At 40.4% G+C, this 18,669-nt stretch overlaps 1 protein-coding gene across 3 annotated transcripts in view; it reads left to right on the top strand.

The window, feature by feature from the left end:
* The first annotated feature begins 885 nt into the window (after positions 1-885).
* The window catches only part of ATRN (attractin), a 186,658-nt gene continuing 168,874 nt past the window's right edge, over positions 886-18,669 (top strand). Inside the window, exon 1 of one of the 3 annotated variants that reach the window (XM_043884857.1) lies at positions 886-1,374. In XM_043884857.1, coding sequence (XP_043740792.1) covers positions 1,007-1,374 — 368 coding nt within the window. In that variant the 5' untranslated portion in view covers positions 886-1,006. The remainder of the gene's footprint in view (positions 1,375-18,669) is intronic. The other 2 variants (XM_043884856.1, XM_043884855.1) reach the window with 2 other exon arrangements.

The following is an 18,669-nucleotide window of genomic DNA, read 5'->3' as shown; positions in this document are numbered from 1 at the left end:
ACCTGGAACGTGCACATCAACACTTCCCCTACTTTCTTCTTGGTTAAATCCAGTAACAGGTCCGTCCAGATTCCAGGGTTGGGGACCACACAAGGTTATACTGCCAGCAGGCATGTTTCATTGCAGATTACCAAAGTAACATACTACCTGACAAGAAGGACTTTAGGCGCAGACCCATGTGTTTAAAGTGGGCCAGGACGCGGAGAGGGGGGCTCCATTTCCTAATTTTATGCTGCCCTTTCGAGATGACTGGAGGGCAAACAGTGGGGAACAAGGTAACCCCAAACTTCCTCTACAGAATTAAAGGTGCGGGGGTCTGGTTTGCTACTGAATCAGGCTGTATCAAGGAAAGCCTTGCTGTGTGCCTTCAGTTCTAGGCATTCACTGACCATAGGTTCTTAACACACGTGTTGCTTCGTTAACACTGTATTACAAAGGTCAAAGCAGAGGCTCGCAGCACTCCTACAGCACCGCAGCTAGTACCACATCACGACTCAGACTCCTAGGCCCCTTCTGCCCCGCAGCGAAACTTGAGGTAGAGCGATGATTGGAGCCAGGGTCCCTGGACAGCAGCGCTCAACTCGGCCGGCTTGGCTTAAGAAGCGACTGGCTCCAAGAAACCAACGGGAAGAGGGTGCTTCAGACTACTACCCAGGCGCGGCCGTGCGAAGCGAATGAATAGAACTAGAGCGCGAGAGCTCCTCGACACCAAGGTCGAGGGAGGCTGGGAGAAGAACTCTTTATGCTCTACACACATTGCGTTACAGGTCCGCCCTCAGGGAAACGCGTTCCAGATGACGCTAGTCCGCCGGCCCCGCCCACGCACGCACGCACGCGCCGGCCCCGCCTCCCGCGCAGCTCTGGCCCCGCCCTCAGGATTGACCGCCCGAGCCACCGTCCGCACAGTCCCGCCCCGCACGGCCAGGCGAAGCTGAGCCGGCCGTGCGGTGTATGTGTGTGTGTGAGGGTATATGTGTTCACGGGACACCGTCTCAGCCCCGGGAAGATGGTGGCGGCGGCGACTGAGGCGAGGCTGAGGACCGTGGTGACACCAGCGCCCACAAGCAGGAACGGCAGGCGGTGTCGGGACTGGGACGCGTCTAGGGCTGGAAGGCCGGGGCTGCGGACCGGGCTGCGCCTCCCACGGCGGCGGCGGCGCCTGCTGCTGCTGCTGCTCCCGCCGCTGCTGCTACTTCCCTGGGCTGCTGAGGCCGCGGCGGCAGCGGCGGCGGTGTCGGGCTCAGCCGCAGCCGAGGCCAAGGAATGTGACCGGCCCTGTGTCAACGGCGGCCGCTGCAACCCTGGCACCGGCCAGTGTGTCTGCCCCGCCGGCTGGGTGGGCGAGCAATGCCAGCACTGCGGGGGCCGCTTCAGGTGAGTGGGAGATAGTATCGGAGGTCGAGGCTAAGGGGCGCTCAAAAGACGGCCCCAGGCCAGAGGCGGATGCCCCACAGAAATTGGGGAGAGGAGGGCTAACCCATCATGTTTCAGGACCACTTGCTTCCGGGAAGATCTTCGTCTCTGGCCTGGGGTCTTCGGTACTAGAAGTTGAAAAGGTGCTAGGAAGGGTGGGGGCACTCCAAAGGGACGAAAGCTACGTGGGACGAAAGCTTACGATTCCGAAGAGTATCAAAGCCAATCTCTGAAACTGGGCCTCTTTCTGAAAAAACGAAGTAAAAGAAAAGGTGAGAGAAGCCAGCCTACCTTAACACTTCTTTTGAACATCCCCTCGTTCTCCAGGGTCTGATGAGTTCCCGGACTTACTGGAGATGGTGGGGTACTCTGAAGACACAGAGCTCTTGGAGAGATTTGTCTGGAGATAGAAGGGAAACGGGTTGGACTGTGAGATATTAGAGATAGAAGAACCGGTGGTTACTGACTAAAGGAAGTAAAGAAACTAGCTTTTGGACGCTCACTGGAGGAGGCCGATTGGAACAAGGTCTGTCGTGGAGAGGGCGTCGAAGGAGGTTCCTATTTGCCCTGGTTTCTGGAAAATGTGGAGTTCTGAGTTGGCCTGGTTCAGGGTAGTACCTCTTGGAGAGATCATTCATTAATTAGTAGCAACTATTATTTGCTTTCCTTGTGCAAGGATTGCTGGATGATACAAATAGATTAGCCAGATTTTGGTCTGGTCCACAAGGAGTTTGGAATATAACTAGAGAAAAATCTGTTACATAGATAACCCTAATCATAAGGACTGCATGCCTTTGGCTGATATTTGCTGAACATTTTTGATGTCAAATGTGGAGGAGTGGGGAAATATGGAGAACAACCCAGACAGGGCCCCTGCTTAGGGCCCCTGCTCTCATAGATCTCACATTCTAGAAGGGAGACACAGTTAAGAAGTAAACAGACAAAATAAAATAACAATTTTTTGGTAAACGCTGTTAAGAAAATAAGACAGGATAGAGAATTATAACCAGTTGGTAACTTTAGGAGAAGGCTCTCATTTGAAGTGACATTTGATCTGAGACCTGAATGAGGCAAAGGAGAACCTGTGGGGATTCAGGAGTGGAGAAGATGTGATTAGCTGAGGGAATGCAGGGATATTTTGAGGAGGAGATGACACTGATTTTGAACTTTTGAGGATAAGTAGAATTTGGAAATGTGGAACTGGAAAAAAAAAAAATTCCAGATGGAACGAAGGATACAAACAAAATTGTGGAGACCAGAGGTGAAATATTCTAGTGCCAAGGTATGTAGAGGAGAAATGCGAGAGAGAAGCTTGGAACAGTAGAATTATAGGCTCATGTAATGTCATATCTTCAAGGGAACTTGGAGAACATTATGGAGATGAGCTCTTTGTTGTTTATGGAGAAAGCAAGTGATTTCAAAATAGATTTGTACAGTATGGTCAGCCTTGTACCTTTGTTTAGGGTTCTGGGTAATATAATTCTGGCTCATGAACTACATTAATTTACAACAACTTGTTGAGGGCAACTCTGGATTATGTTATGAAATTACAGTTGTTAACAGGACAGACACAGTCCAGCTCTATACAGCTTACATTCTAGTTTGCGAGTAGTAATCAATTTCTTATCATTTTTCTTAAAGCTATGGCAGTGAAGAGAAGGGAGCAAATGGAGGACTTGATTTAGTTTGGAAAAGTAAGGTTAGTGAGGCTTCTGAGTTGCGATCTGAAGGGTGAAATCCCACTACCTACATGGGAGGTGGTCCACTAATGGGCTGGTGTGTACAGAGGCTTGGAGATGAGAGGGGTCATTTCAGGATGGATAGAAAGCCAGGTGGCTTGAGCAGAGAGAGCAAAGGGAAGCATGGCAAGACTGGAGGGATAAGCAGAAACCAGGCCACGTGGAGCCCTGTCGGTTGGGTTGAGAGTTTTGACCTTTAACCTGTGAGCAGTAGAATAGCATTGTTCATCTTGTTTTCATGACATTACAGTCATTACAGATTGGAGTCAGAGCAGGAATGGTCTTTGAAGATGGGACCAAAGCGTTTTGAATTTGAGCACATCCATGGTCAAGTGAATGGATTGTTGGCTCAGAGGGGAATTTTTCAAGTTCTGACAATTTAGGATGCCTTGGTAGGCAGTGGGGGCCCACAGGGTGGGGAGGGACATAGGTTGCTAGATCAATCTGTCTATAATGTTCGGAGAAGGTGGACTCATTTTAAGCATGAGAGATGATGGGCCACTAGATTGGAACCTTGGTGTGGGTCAGGTCAGGAGTAATGAGAACTTGAGGTAGGAATGGAGGAAGGGATAGATGCTAGGTGGTATTATAGAGGTGAATGTCTTTCTTTGAAACTGGCTTGCTTTGGGGAAGAAAGGGGGATGGTGAGGGAACGAAAACTAGACCCTATCTTAGGTGATTGAGGGGATGGTGATATCATTAACAGACGCAGGGACACAGGTGGAACAGATTTGAGATGTTTAATTTTGCACACACTGAGATTGGAGTACTTTCAGGATTTCCACCTGTGGGACAGGTGAGTGTTAGCGTCATCTACATATAGAGAGAGCAGATCCAAGTGTCCATGAGGGCGGTCCAGAGGATTAGAAAAGAACCACTTTTTAGGGGGAACAGGCAGTCTTGATGCAGGTTGTCTCGGATGGTGTCATGTGAGAGTGAAGGGGCTTCCCAGGTTGTTGTGGATGCTCCATTTGAGCCAGTTCCAGCTAGTGTCAGTGCTCTTTTCTGGGCAAACAGTTAAGACCTTCATTCTGATAATTTCATTGTATTTTGTGGGCTTCTGAAATTTGCATTTTAAAAAATGAAAGTAAGAGAAACATGTCTATAGTCTTTTAAAAAACCCTTCCATTAAATTTTTAGTTGTAGGATTTTTTAGGGGAAGAGTGAAATGTTGGTTTTGATTATGTGTTAGTTTGTATCTTTATTTAACTTACAGACTTCTTTGTTATTAACCTAAGAGACATTAGAATGAATACCTTTCTGGTTTGGGTCAGCATCAAGTTGGGTGTGTTTTTTAAGCCTTTTAGTTCCATAAATCCTGTGTTACAATTGCTCTAGTAAGATCTTTTTCATTAGTTGAAAGGAACATAGGATAATAATAGGATTAGATTCACTAAAGTTATCACTGAGTCCATACCACATGCCAGAGACCTGGCCAAACATTTTCATGTATATTGTACCATTTAATCTTCAGGATAACTCTGAGGGTGTTGTTTAAAATTTGGATTATTGTGTGGTTGTAATTAGAAAGTCAGTTCATTTTTTTTCCCAAATGTAAGATACTGTAGAAATGATTAATTACAGAGGATAAGGTTAATGGTGTCAGTTTAATAAAGATAACTATGAAATCTTTTGTGGATGATTTCCAGAGCAGTGCCACTTCCATTCATTTTTGTGTGATTCAGTAATCATGTTTTTCTACTTGTGATATCACTATCAAAGTTTTTCTTTAGAGGATAAATATATCCCATTGTTAGAAAGTAAAGATGTTAAGCTAAAAAAAAAAGATGTTAAGCTCATTTATGAAGTTAATATGCACTTAATTCTTTTAAGTTCCTGCTATACAACTTTTGGGCAGGTGGAATACAATAACCTACTGAGAACCTTATGTGGTGGTTTAGGCGCTAAGTCACATCCAACTCTTGCGACCCCATGGACTATATAGCCTTCCACTCTCCTCTGTCTACGGGATTCTCCGGGCAAGAATACTGGAGTGGGTTGCCGTTGCCTTCTCCAACACTTTGAGAAACAAAGAGGGAAAATAGGTTTGTTACAACAGGAAAGCTAGCATAAAAAAAAAAATTAAATTCATTGAGTTCTGTCTGAGGATATGCGCATATACTAGTATGAGGATATGCATATACTTTTGTAACTAGTGAAGTGAAAATTCTAGAAAATAAAATATGGTAAAGAAGGTAAAATAAATACTTATCTTGTTTATGGTAATTACTAAGAGGAAGTAATCTGAAGCCCTAAATTTATGTTTATGAATTTTCCCAGTAGAATATAAGCCCATGAGGGTAGGGATTTTTATCTCTTTTGCTCATGGTTATATTCCCAGAGCCTAGAGCAGTGCCTGAGACGTAGTGCTCAGTAGCTATTGTTGAATGAAGGAATGAAATTCTGCTGTGTATATGTATTTCAAGTCATATGTATTATGACTTTTAGACATGTACCTGAATGACTGCCATGTTTGTCTTTCTGTCCTTTTATTTTTCTTAAATTTCATTGTCTTATTTTCCACTGTTTGCTGGGCATCTTTACTGGGCTATTGTGCTGTTACCTTGTATTGAGCCATACAATATAAGGCTTAATACAAAAGACCAAACTTGTTATCATTAAAAAAAAAAAAAAGTGTTTTCTTTTGTACTTCTTATTTCAGTAGCAAATCCTAGTTTAGATAACCAAAGACCAAAACTTAGGAGTAGTCTTTTGCTCTTTCTGTTTATTCTCCCTTCTTTAAAGTCTTAGAAATGTGTTCCTTTCTGTTCTTTCCGCTGCCACCCTAGTGCACCTGGCCCTTCGCCTCCTTGCTGACCTACCTCTGTTGCACTCTGGTTGGTTTCTTGCACCTCCGGAATCATTCTACCCTGTGTCATATAATCCCCTGAGAACTTACGTTGCTGTCTTGCTCAGAAATGTTTTTCTTTTTCTTTTTTTAACTCTATTATCTGTAAAATGACCCTCAACAGAAGGCCCTCAAATGCTTTACATATAACCCCTTTTCCCTAACCCAACTTTTCTACTTTGTAATAGTTTTTCTGCATATTTGCTAAATTCAGCACCCCTCTTCATCCCTACCCCCACATTCTTTCTTTTCTTCTTTATTATCTAAATTCTACCTCAAGGCCCATCTTCAGTTCTCTATAATCTAGAATAGCCAATTCTCTGAAATCATGCTTGTTACCTTTTGAGATGAGCCATCAGCCTGTTCAGTTCATGAGTAGCTTCTGATTGATTACTATACGTTAGATACTGTACCCTGACTTGAGGCTGTGAAGGTGGGTTAGAATCAAGTCTTGCTTTCCCCTTGAACAGCTCATAATTCTGAAGGGTTGATTGTTAGCTATGTGCACAGGCTATTACAATTTAATAATATAAACGTGGGCAATATGTGGTACTGGACTGTTGTGTGGTGGAGAGACTAACTGTGCTGTGGGTGCTGGTGGAAAGTGTCACAGAGAAGAGAACATTTGGGCAGATCTGAGAAGTTTCGTGTAAATAGACAATCTGGGGGAGGACACTCCAGAAGGAGCAAAGAGTTTGTGTCAGAGAATCATGGACTATTCTTACTTGTGTTAGTTTTCTAAGGTTGTGGTACAGAGTACTATAAACTGGGTGACTTAAAACATCGGAAATTTAATCTCTCCCAGTTCTGGAGTTCAGAAGCCTGAAATCAGGTGTTGATAGGGTGATGCTGTCTCTTAAGGTTGCAAGGGAGAATTTGTTCTGTGCTTTTCTCTTAGCTTCTGAAATTGCCAGCAATGCTTGGCATTCCTTGGCTTGTAGATGAGTCTCTTCAGTTTCTGCTTCCATCACTTCCTTCTCACATGGCACTCTCCCTGTAGGTCTCTTCTCTTCTTATAAGGACACCAGTCATATTAGATGTATGAATATGACATTCTCTTAAGTAAATCTGCAAAGGCCCTGTTTCCAGATAAGGTCACGTTCACAGGTCTGGTGTGGTTAGGACTTCAGCATATCCTTTGCAGTGGCATAGTTCAACTCACAGCACTTAGAGAACTCAACATAAATGGGTGTCACTGGAGCATAATTTGTAAGAGATACAATGGAAGGGTGTGAGACTGAAAGGTGTAATTGGTTTTCCCTTCTCAGTCACCTCCAGCTTCAAGGTGCATCCTTGACCTAGGCTAAGCCATCAGAGCATGCCAGTCTCTGACTTTGGTGATTGTTTTGAAGTAGGCATGTGACCTAAGGTGACTCAGTTAGAGTGAATCTCAGGACTTTTGCTGGAGACCTCTCTTTTGTGGGCATTTATGAAGGAGATGTGTCGCTGTCTTCCGTTTGTGTGATGAGGAGGTAGGGCCTAGAACTATTATAGCCAGCATTGCCATTGTGATTGGAGCCTACTTGAGGTCAGAGCAATTCCTAGAAGAGAGAAGATGGTAGAACAGTGGAACTGGAGACCTGATGATATTCTGAATCTCTGGATGAGTCCTTGACTGAAGCTGTACTTTTTGGTTTTATGAGGTACTACAGGCCACGCTTTTTTTAAGTCCGATTTATATTTCCTATCCCTTACAATATAGAACAATCCCTAATATACAGAGGGACATAAGCAGATCATTAAAGTATTTTTTTAAATTAATTGTTTATTTTTGACTGTGCTGGGTCTTCATTGTGGTGCATGGGTTCTTTGTTGCTGCCTGTGGGCCTTCTCCAGTTGTGGTGAGCAGGGGCTACTTTCAGATTGCGGTGCACAAACTTCTCATTGTGATGGTTTCTCTTGTGGATCTAGAGTTCATGGGCTTCAGTAGTTGCAGCACGTGGGCTCAGGAGTTGCAGCGTTTGAGCTCTGGAATGCAGGCTTAATAGTTGTGGTTCACAGGCTTTGTTGACCTGTGGCATTGTGGGATCTTAGTTCCTTGACCAGAGGCTGACCCCGTGTGTCTTTCATATGGGCAGGTAGATTCTTAACCACTGGACCACCAGGGAAGTCCTCATTGAAGGCTTTATATTCCATACAAAGGAGTTTGGGCTGTATCCTCTTGTTTTGTATATTCCATTCTATTCCAAGCTGTGCTGTGCACCTTGCAGTATCTTAATTCCCTGATCAGGGATCAAATCCTTACTATTGGCAGTGAAAGTGAGGAGTCCTAACCACTGGACCACCACTGATATTCCCTGTTTTTGTTTTTTAATTGAAATATAGTTTATGTACAATATTACATTAGTATCATGATCACTATGATAGGTCTAGTAACTGTTCCCATACAAAATTACTACAATATTATTGACCACATTCCTTATGCTGTTTATTATATGCATGCTTGCTCCATTGCTTAGCATGTCTGACTCTTTGAGACCCCATGGATTGCAGCCCATCAGTCTTCTCTGTCCATGGAATTTTCCAGGAAGGAATACCTGAGTGGGTTGCCTTTTCCTCCTCTAGGGAATCTTCCCAACCCAGCGATCAAACCCATATCTCCTGCATCTTCCCTGCATTGGTAGGTGGATTTTTTACCACTGAAACACCTGGGAAGCCTCATAAATTGCATACCCGTGGCTTATTTATTTTATAACTAGGTGTTTGTAACTTTAAATTCCCTTCATCTGTTTCACCCCTACCTAGGCCTTATCCTCTTGAACTTGATAACATGGTCTCAATTACTGACTTTTAATACTGAGTCTCGCAATGTTCCAATCATGTTGGGCACATGATGCAAACCCTAAGTTACCACAGGCAGTGTTTTTGACATGTTTCTTTGATTCTGCATAACTGGGATTGCCAACTTCCAGCTTGGGATCAGGCTGTTCTCACTGTCCTATACTTCAGCTTTTTTTTTTTTTAAATCTAGTTTCACATTCAAAGGCTCATTAATTGTCACTCTATTTGTGAATTGTATTGGATACACTTTCTGTCAGAATTCTATTTTTGACAGCTGTCCAACTCAGACAAACTTGAGAGAAAAAGATAGGAGAGATTTATTGGTTTATATGACAGAAGAGTCCAGGAAATATTGTTGGCTTCATATGCGGCTAAATCTAGGCAACCTGTTAGTTAGTCTCTCTCCTTGCCTCTTTACTGGCCTCACTTGCAGGCAGGCTTTTCTTCAGGTGATGTCTCCAAAAGCTAAATAAAACTAGAAAAGAGTAGCTCTTCCTTAGAAGCATGTAACAGATAAGGAGGGGTGAGAGTCTCATTTGTACCTTACCGAAGCAGTCACTGTGGCTCAGGTCCTGTGAATGTTCTGACCAATCAGACCTAAGTTGAGTACCTCTTGGAGATGGGGGTTGAGGTCCAACGCCATTAAATGGCATGGACTGAGAAGGGAAAGGAGAAAAGAAAGCCCACATAATGGCACCAGAAAATGGGTCCAGTAGTGGGCAGGTGAGGACAGTGATGCCCCTGCAAATTTGTAGAACCTGCTATTTGGTGAATACTCAGTAAGTGTTGATGATGAAAGTTGAGAATGGTCTGGGAAGTATTGTATCATGTAATGAGATGCTGGACCCCAGTTTTTATCAGAAATGCATAGTGGCCCACTATGTGGAATGTTGAGGTTACTGCAGTTAGAACTGTCCTGTGTTGATTAAGTGTAGTAGAGCCAAGTCACTGAATGGCAGTTATTAGTTTCTTGATTTTGTGACAAGGAAAACAGATAGGATTGTGGGAGGAGGCAACAAAATATGTGCTTATGTTATGTGAAGTTTTTATTTTGGGTGAAAACTTTATGTATGTAAAATACTTACATAATAGACCTTTAAAATTTTTGGCTGATTCCTGGAAGAGTTTTTTTAGATGAATAGGTAAAAATATGTTCATTGAGTAAAATGAAAAATTAGCATGAATGTCTTAATATAATTGCCTGAGTTATGACAGGGGCTTTCCAGGTGGCTCAGTGGTAAAGAATCCGCCTGCCAATGCAGAAGATACAGGAGATGCAGGCTTGATCCTTAGGTTAGGAAGATCCCCTGGAGAAATAGCAACCTACTGTAGTGTTCTTGCCTGGAAAGTCCCATGGACAGAGGAGCCAGGTGGGCTGCAGTCCAGTGGGTCGAAAACAGTTGGAAATGACTTAGTGACTGAGCACACACACAAATTATGACATGTTTGAAAGCAGGTATCTGACATTTACACTTTACCTCTGTGAAAGGTTCCCAAGATAAGCAAATGCATTTTATTTACTACAGTGTAGAAGACAGATAAATATACAGGAAAAAAGCAGACTGTGTTTATGATCAAAATAGTTTTTACTAATTTTGACTAACTTATTTAATAAATTTGTATCATGGTTGAACAGAAATCATTGAGTTTTCTCTTTAAATACAATCTTGTTTCTAAAACTAAAATGAAATTGTGGTTGTACTTTCCAAAATAATTGTATCTAGAAATTCATCAGCCACTGACCTAATATGAAATTTGTTTCTCATTTATATTCTTTACCATTTTCTGTGATTTCCCAGATATATTTTGGCATAAGTGACTCCTATTCATATACTATATACTAATCTAATCCTTTGTTATTTTCTTCCTTCTATTTTTTCCTTTTCTCCCTGTACTTTTAGACTGGCCCTTTGTTATTAGCCTGACGTTTTCTAATTTTTCCCTCTCAGAATGACTTTCTTTTATTTGTCTTGCTTTTTTCTTTTTCCTCATTTTATTGGTGTCATATACTTTTTAAAAAATTTTTATTTTTTTTTTTTCCCAATTATTTTTATTAGTTGGAGGCTAATTTCTTTACAATATTGTAGTGGTTTTTGCCATACTTTGTATTAGTGTCATATACTTTTAACTGCCTTTTTTTAAACATGTGAGTCTCTGTTTGATTTTATCCTTTTGGTTTTTATTCCTTAAGTTTTTGGTTTTTTTTTTAAGTACATTTTGAGTGAACCTTAATTCAGGCTATTTATTTACATTTTTACATGTTTTACAGGTTATATACTTACATGTTTATTCTCTTGGTCTTATAGAAGTTAATTTTAGTTATGGCTGAATTGCCTCTTTATTTTTTAGAATTGACATTAACAGTGTACAGTTATTAAGTTGAATGAATTTTCCAATGAATTCCTCTTGGCCCTTTTTGTATTCTAATGAAGAATTTTCTAATTTGTTTACTAATAAGTCAGTAAGCATTAGAGGCTGAAACTGTGTCAGGTACTGTTAAAGGACACACAAGTCCTTTCTGGACCAGGGTTTCCTATAGTTTCTGATTCACAGATCCTTTCACAAAAATGTATAATCTTGTAGACTATCTTAATTACACATTAAAAAAATGTATCCTGTTTTTGACAAGATGATTTTAAATGGAGTTAAAAGTAATTTCCTATTAAAGGTTATAACATACATTTTGAACACAGCTTGTAATGATATTCACAATATAAAAAGAAAAATTTGACTTTCCCCTCTTTTAACATGTGGGTACATGTTGTTTAATGTATTTTTAGTTAATTGAGTAAGGAAAAGCATTATTTATAGATGAATAAAAAGTGACATTTAATTTGGGGATCACATGTATATTAAAATAGATATTGTATTTGGCTCTGCTTTGTGCTTCAGGAATACACAACTTCCCTGTCCTTATGTTTGTTATTCATGCACTTGTGCTTTAAAATTATTTTTTAGAAAATTTTTTTGGTATTATTTCTAAATGATAAAATGATAGTGGTGTTTAGCTGTTTGCAAGCATTGCTTTCCAAATAGCATGCTTCCTGTGTGGATGGTTTTTCCAAATTTAGTGAAAAGGCCAAACTGGTGGTAATTGTCACTTAATTTTCCCCTATCACGTTGGTTTTTCAAATTTTGGAGACATCTTGCAAAGTTTCACAAGGATTTTTTTTTTTTTTTTTTCCACAAGGATTTTGATCAGAAGGTTTAGCAATATCTTGAGGCAAATTTGCAGAATTAGATCATTTCATGCCCTTCCCTAACGTATGTTTAAACATCACATGGCAGGGGTTAGTAGTCAGCTGCCTGTTGCTCTGGCTAAGCTGTGAGAAAATCACCAAGAGGAAAGAATGAAAGCAAATCCAAATGAAAGTCCATTGGGTTGATTAGTTGGGGTCGTCATACCCTGGTAAGCTAAGGAAGAACATAGTGTGGACCTTGGAATGCTGGGTCAGTGCAAGTTCAGAATGCTGCTTGTGCACACACTAAGATGTTTTCCCAAGGTGTATGCAAGTCTGTGACCTCCAGCTAGGTGATAGCCCTTAGAAGAGAATAACAAAGATAGTTTAATCAATAAAATGGGAGACGTGACCAGGGCACAGGAGTCTGACTTCATCGTAGCACAACAGATACTTTTTGCTTGCCAAGACACTAAATAAAGGCGATGTGGCTCCGAGGAACAGGGCTCTTCATCCAAGAGGTGTTGAGTCCCCCGGTCCCATCTTTAAAACTTTAACTCTGTCTCTGGTTTCTTTTTCCCAAACTGTGTGTTGATCACTTTTAATCCCTACCTGCTGCACTAGCCGCGGCATCATGTTTTATGTGTCTCTTGTTGTTCGATCGCCCAGTCGTGTCTGACTTTGCGACCCCATGGACTGCAGCATGCCAGGCCTCCCTTTCCCTTACCATCTCCCAAAGTTTGTCCAAGTTCATGTCCATTGCATCAGTGACGCCATCCAGCCACCTCATCCTCTCATGCCCTCTTCTCCTTCTGCCCTCAATCTTTCCTAACATCAGGGACTTTTCCAATGAGTTGACTGTGCACATCAGGTGACCAAAATACTGTAGCTTCAGAATTAGTCCTTCCAGTGAGTATTCAGGGTTGATTTCCCTTGAGATTAACTGGTTTGATCTCCTTGCTGGCCAAGGGACTCTCAGGAGTCTTCTCCAGCACCAGTTTGAAGGCATCAGTTCTTTGGCTGTCTGCCTTCCTTTTGGTCCAGCCTATGGAAGAGATAAAAAGAAAAATAAAATGAGAATCTGTGTGCCTGCAACCTAGCTTTTCTGAATTTTCTTCATATTAATATTATTATTACTATATAATAATAAATGTTATATAAAATATTATAGATATCACCAGGGTTACTATATTACTCCTCCCTAATTCTGTTTACCTTGACTATCCCCAGAGGTAACTAGTGTGGTGAAGTTGATGTTTTTCTCTTGCATGTTTCTTTTTCACTACAGATGCACAAATACACATGTATATATACACGCATGCACACAGTGTCTTGTTTCCAAAAATAAAATCATGTTTTCAGACTTTATAAAGTAGTCATTCTATAACTTCTCCCCGCCCAACCTAGTTTTTCTATGCTTTTGAGATGTTTCTACCTTTTACCTGTTATGAATAATGTTGCTGTGAACATTCATATATTAAGTCTTTGGTTGATATATGGGTATGTCTCTTAGGTGTTTTTCTAGCAGTGGAATTGCTGGGTCATATGGTAGCTTGATGTTTACTTTTTGAGGAAGTGCCAGGCTTTTTCATAGCAACTGTAACAGTTAACGTTTCTAATCCCACTGTGTGAGAGCTGCATTTTCTCCACATTCTCATCAATACTTATTTTCTGAGGTTTTATTCATACATTCATTCACTCATTTATTCGTTTACTGTTATTATTTGTATAAATGAGTGAATGGTCATCTTAGTGAGTATAACTGGTATCTCATTATGGTTTTGATTTATATTTCCCTAATGAGTGTTGGTTTTTAGTATCTTTTCATGTGCCTCTGTGACCATTGGTATATCTACTTTGGAAAAATGTCCACTCTAGTACATTGCCTTTTAAACTATTTGTCTTTTTATTGTTGAGTTGTAAGAGTTCTTTATATGTTCTGGATATTAGACCCTTGTCAGATACATGATTTGCAAAAAATTTCCTCTCATTTTGTTTCTTGTTTTTCTTAAGAACAACCTTGATAATGCTTTTTGATATACAGAAATTTTAAATTTTAATGAAGTCTAATTTGTTTTTTTCTGTTAATCATCTTTGTTTATTTTTCTCCTGTGCTATACAGTAGATTCTCATTAGCTATCAGTTTTATACATAGTAGCATATATATTGTCAATCCCAGTCTCCTGATTCATCCCACCCCGCCGCCTCTTTGGTATCCATGCATTTGTTCTCTATATCTGTGTCTCTGTTTCTGCTTTGCAAATGAGACCATCTGTACCATTTTTTCTAGATTCCACATATATGCATTAGTATGTGGTATTTATTTTTCTCTTTCTGACTTACTTTGCTATTTGTGACAGTCTCTAGGTCAGACCCATGGGCTATACAGCATGGGACCCTTAGAATTCATGGAATTCTCCAGGCCAGAATACTGGAGTGGGTAACCTTTCCCTTCTCCAGGGGATCTTCCCAACCCAGGGATCTAACCCAGCTCTCCCGCATTGTGGGCAGATTCTTTACCAACTGCACCACAAGAGAAGCCCAAGAATACTGGAGTGGGTAGCCTGTCCCTTTTCCAGCAGATCTTCCCGACCCAGGAATTGAACCGGGGTCTCCTGCATTGCAGGCGGATTCTTTACCAACTGAGCTATCAGGGAAGCCCTTAGGTCAATCCACACCTCTGCAAATGACCCAATTTAATTCTTTATTATGGCTGAGTAATATTCCATTGAAGAGTACCACATCATCTTTATCTGTTCCTCTGTTGATGGACATTTAGGTTGCTTCCGTATCCTGGCTATTGTAAACAGTGCAGTGAACATTGGGGTGCATATATCTTTTTGAACTACCCACTCCAGCATTTTGGCCTGGAGAATTCCATGGACTATACAAACCATGTGGCCACGAAGTGTTGGACTGGACTGAACGACTTTCACTTTTCTATAGTTATATCTCCAGGAGTGGGATTGCTGGGTCATGTGTTAGTTATATTTTTAGTTTTTTAAGGAACCTCTGTACTGTTCTCCTTAGTAACTGTATCAATTTACATTCCCACCAACAGTGTAAAACGGTTCCCCTTTCTTCATATCCTCTCTGGCATTTATTGTTTGTAGATTTTTTGATAATGGCTCTTCTGACCTGTGTGAGGTGATACCTTATTGTAGTTTTGATTTGCATTTCTGCAATATTAGTGATGTTGAACATCTTTTCATCTGTTTGTTGGTCAACTGTATGTCTTCTTTGGAGAAATGTCTATTTAGGTCTTCCACCCATTTTTTGATTGAGTTGTTTATTTTTTTATATTGAGCTGCATGAGTTGTTTGTATATTTTGGAGATAAATCCCTTGTCAATGCTTTGTTTGCAGATATTTTCTCCCATTCTGTGGGTTGTCTTTTCATCTTGTTTATGGTTTTCTTTGCTGTGCAAAAGATTTTAAGTTTAATCAGGGTGCACTTATTTGTTTTTGTTTTATTTCATTACTCTAGGAGGTAGGTCAAAAAGATCTTGCTGATTTATGTCAAAGAGTGTTCTGCCTATGTTTTCCTCTTAAAGTTTTATACTATCTGGCCTTACATTTAGGTCTTTAATCCATTTTGAGTTTGTTTTTGTGTATGATATTAGAAAAGTGTTCTAACTTCATTCTTTTACATGTAGCTGTCTAGTTTCCCCAGCACCACTTATTGAAAAGACTGTCTTTTCTCCATTGTACATCCTTGCCTCCTTTGTCATAGATTAGGTGACCATATGTGTATGGCTTTACTACTGGGCTTTCTGTCCTGTTCCATTGATAATTTCTTTTTTTGTGCCAGTACCATGGTCTCTTGATGACTGTAGCTTTGTAATATAGTCTGAAGTCAGGGAGCCTGATTCCTCCAGCTCTGTTTTTCTTTCTCAAGATTGCTTTGACTATCTGGGGTCTCTTGTGTTTCCATACTAGTTGTAAAATTTTTTGTTCTAATTCTTTGAAAAATGATTTTGGTAATTTGATAGGGATTGCACTGTAGATTGCTTTGGGTAATATAGTCATTTTCACAATATTGATTCTTCCAATCCAAGAACTTGGTATATTTCTCAATCTGTTTGTGTTGTTTTAGATTTCTTTCATCAGTGTCTTACAGTTTTCTGCATTCAAGTCTTTTGCCTCCTGAGGTAGGTTTATTCCTAGGTATTTTGTTCTTTTTGTTGTAGTGGGAAATGGGATTGTTTCCTTAATTCCTCTTTCCGTGTTAATTTTTTATTAATTAATTTTTTATCCTGAAACTTTACCAAATTCATTGATGATGTCTAGTAATCTCCTGGCAGCAGCTTTAGGATTTTCTATGTGTGGTATCATGTCATCTACAAATAGTGACAGTTTTACTTCTTTTCTAATCTGGATTCATTTTATTTCTTTTTCTCAATGATTGCCGTGGGTAAGATTTCCAAAACTATGTTGAATAATAGTGGCAAAGTGGACCCCACTGTCTTGTTCCTGATCTTAGAGGAGATGTTTTCAGTTTTTCATCAAGAATGATGTTTGCTGTGAGTTTGTTGCACATGGGCTTTATTTTGTTAAGGTAGGCTCCTTTTATGCCCACTTTCTGAGGAGTTTTTGTCGTAAATGAGTGTTGAATTTTAACAAAAAGCTTTCTCTGCATCTGTTGAGATGATCGTGTGGTTTTTTTTCTTAAATATGTTATTATAGTATATCACATTGATTGATTTGCATATATTGAAGAATCTTTGCATCCCTGGGATAAATCCCACTTGATAATTGTGTATGATCCTTTTAATGTATTGTTGGATTTAGTTTGTTAGTAATATTTTGTTGAGGATTTTTATGTGTATGTTCATCAGTGACATTGGCCTGCAGTTTTCTTTTTTTTGTGATATATTTGTCTGGTTTTGATATTAGGGTGATCATAGCCTTGTACTGTTCCTTCCTCTGCAGTTTTTTGGAAGAGTTTGAGAAGGATAGGTGTTAACTCTTCTCTAAATGTTTGCCGTTAGGTTGGTGCAAACGTAATTGTTGATTTGCATTTTTGAACTTTGCCGTTTGATATTGGAATACACTCTTAAATAAATGTGGTTGTGTTATAAATCTTTTTAATGCACATTTCCCCCTTTATGTTGTTTTGGTTATTACTTGCTGTTTATTTTATATTTATTTTAGACTACAGAAGTGATGTTAGACAAAAAGCAAATTTGAGCAATTTTTTTATTTGAGTTCAAAATGGGTCTAAAACAGTCAAGACAACTCGCAACATCAGTAACGCATTTGACCCAGGAACTGCTAAGGATTGCAGTGGTGGCTCTAGAAGTTTTGCACAGGAGACAGAGCCTTGAAGATGAGGAGCACAGTGGCCAGCCATCAGAAATTGACAACAACCAATTGAGACCAGTCATCAAAGCTGATCCTTTTACAACTACACGAGAAGTTGCCAAAGAACTCAACGACTGCTATTCTGTGGTCATTTGGCATTTGAAGCAAATTGAGAAGGTGAAAAAGCTTGATAAGTGGGTGCCTCATGAGCTGACTGGAAATCAAAAATACCATTTTGAATTATTGTCTTCTCTTATTCTATGCAACAACAATGAACCATTTCTTGGTCAGATTGTAATATGTGATGACAAGTGGATTTTATATGACAACCTGCAATGACCAGCTCGCTGGGGACTGAGAAGAAGCTCCAAAGCACTTCACAAACCAAACTTGAACCCAAAAAAGGTCACGTTCACTGTTTGGTGGTCTGCTGCCCCTCTGATCCACTGATATGTCTGAATCCATTACATCTGAGAGTATGCTCAGCAAATCAGTCAGAAGCACCGAAAACTGCAGTGCATGCAGCCAGCATTGGTTAACAGGGTGGGCCCAGTTTTTCTCCATGACAGTGCCTGACCACACATGCACAGCATTCACTTCAAAAGTTGAATGAATTGGTCTTTCAAGTTTTGCCTCATCTGCTGTATTCACCTGACCTCTTGCCAGCTGACTACCACTTCTTCAAGCATCTTGACAACTTTTTGCAGGGAAAATGCTTCCGCATCCAGCAGGAGGCAGAAAATGCTTTCCAGGAGTTGAATCCTGAAGCACAGGTTTTTATGCTACATGAGTAAACAAAAATTTTATTTCTTATTGACAAAAATGTGTTGATTGTAAGGGTTCCTATTTTGATTAATAAAGATGTGTTTGAGCCTAGTTATAATGATTTAAAATTCACAGTCTGAAACCTTAATTACTTTTGTACCAACCTAATAGAATTTGCCGGTGAAGCCATGTGGTCCTGGAGTTTTGTTTGTTGAAAGATTTTTTAATCAGTTTCAATTTCATTACTTGTGACTGGTCTGTTCATATTTTCTGTTTCTTTCTGGTTCAGTCTTGGAAAGTTGTACTTTTTGTTTTGACTGCACTGCGTCCTTTTTGCTGCATGTGGACTTTCTCTAGTTGTGGCAAGCAGGGGCTGCTCTTCAGTTGTGGTGCGGTGGCTTTTTTTTCTGGAGCACAGGCTTTAGGGTGTGCTGGCTTCAGTAGTTGAGGCACACAAACTCAGTCGTTGTGGCTTGCGGGCTCTGGAGTGCTGTTCTAGTAGTTATGGCACATGGGCTTCATTGCCCCATGACATGTGGAATGTTCTGGGACGAGTTATTGAACCTGTGTCCCCTGCATTGTCAGGCGGATTCTTAACCACTGAACCATGAGGGAAGTCCAGAAGGTTGTACTTTTCTAAG

Source organism: Cervus elaphus, chromosome 23 (genome assembly GCF_910594005.1).
Source record: "Cervus elaphus chromosome 23, mCerEla1.1, whole genome shotgun sequence".
NCBI lineage: Eukaryota > Metazoa > Chordata > Mammalia > Artiodactyla > Cervidae > Cervus > Cervus elaphus.
Note: the sequence above shows the minus strand (reverse complement) of the source record. Positions and strands in the feature narration are given on the sequence as shown.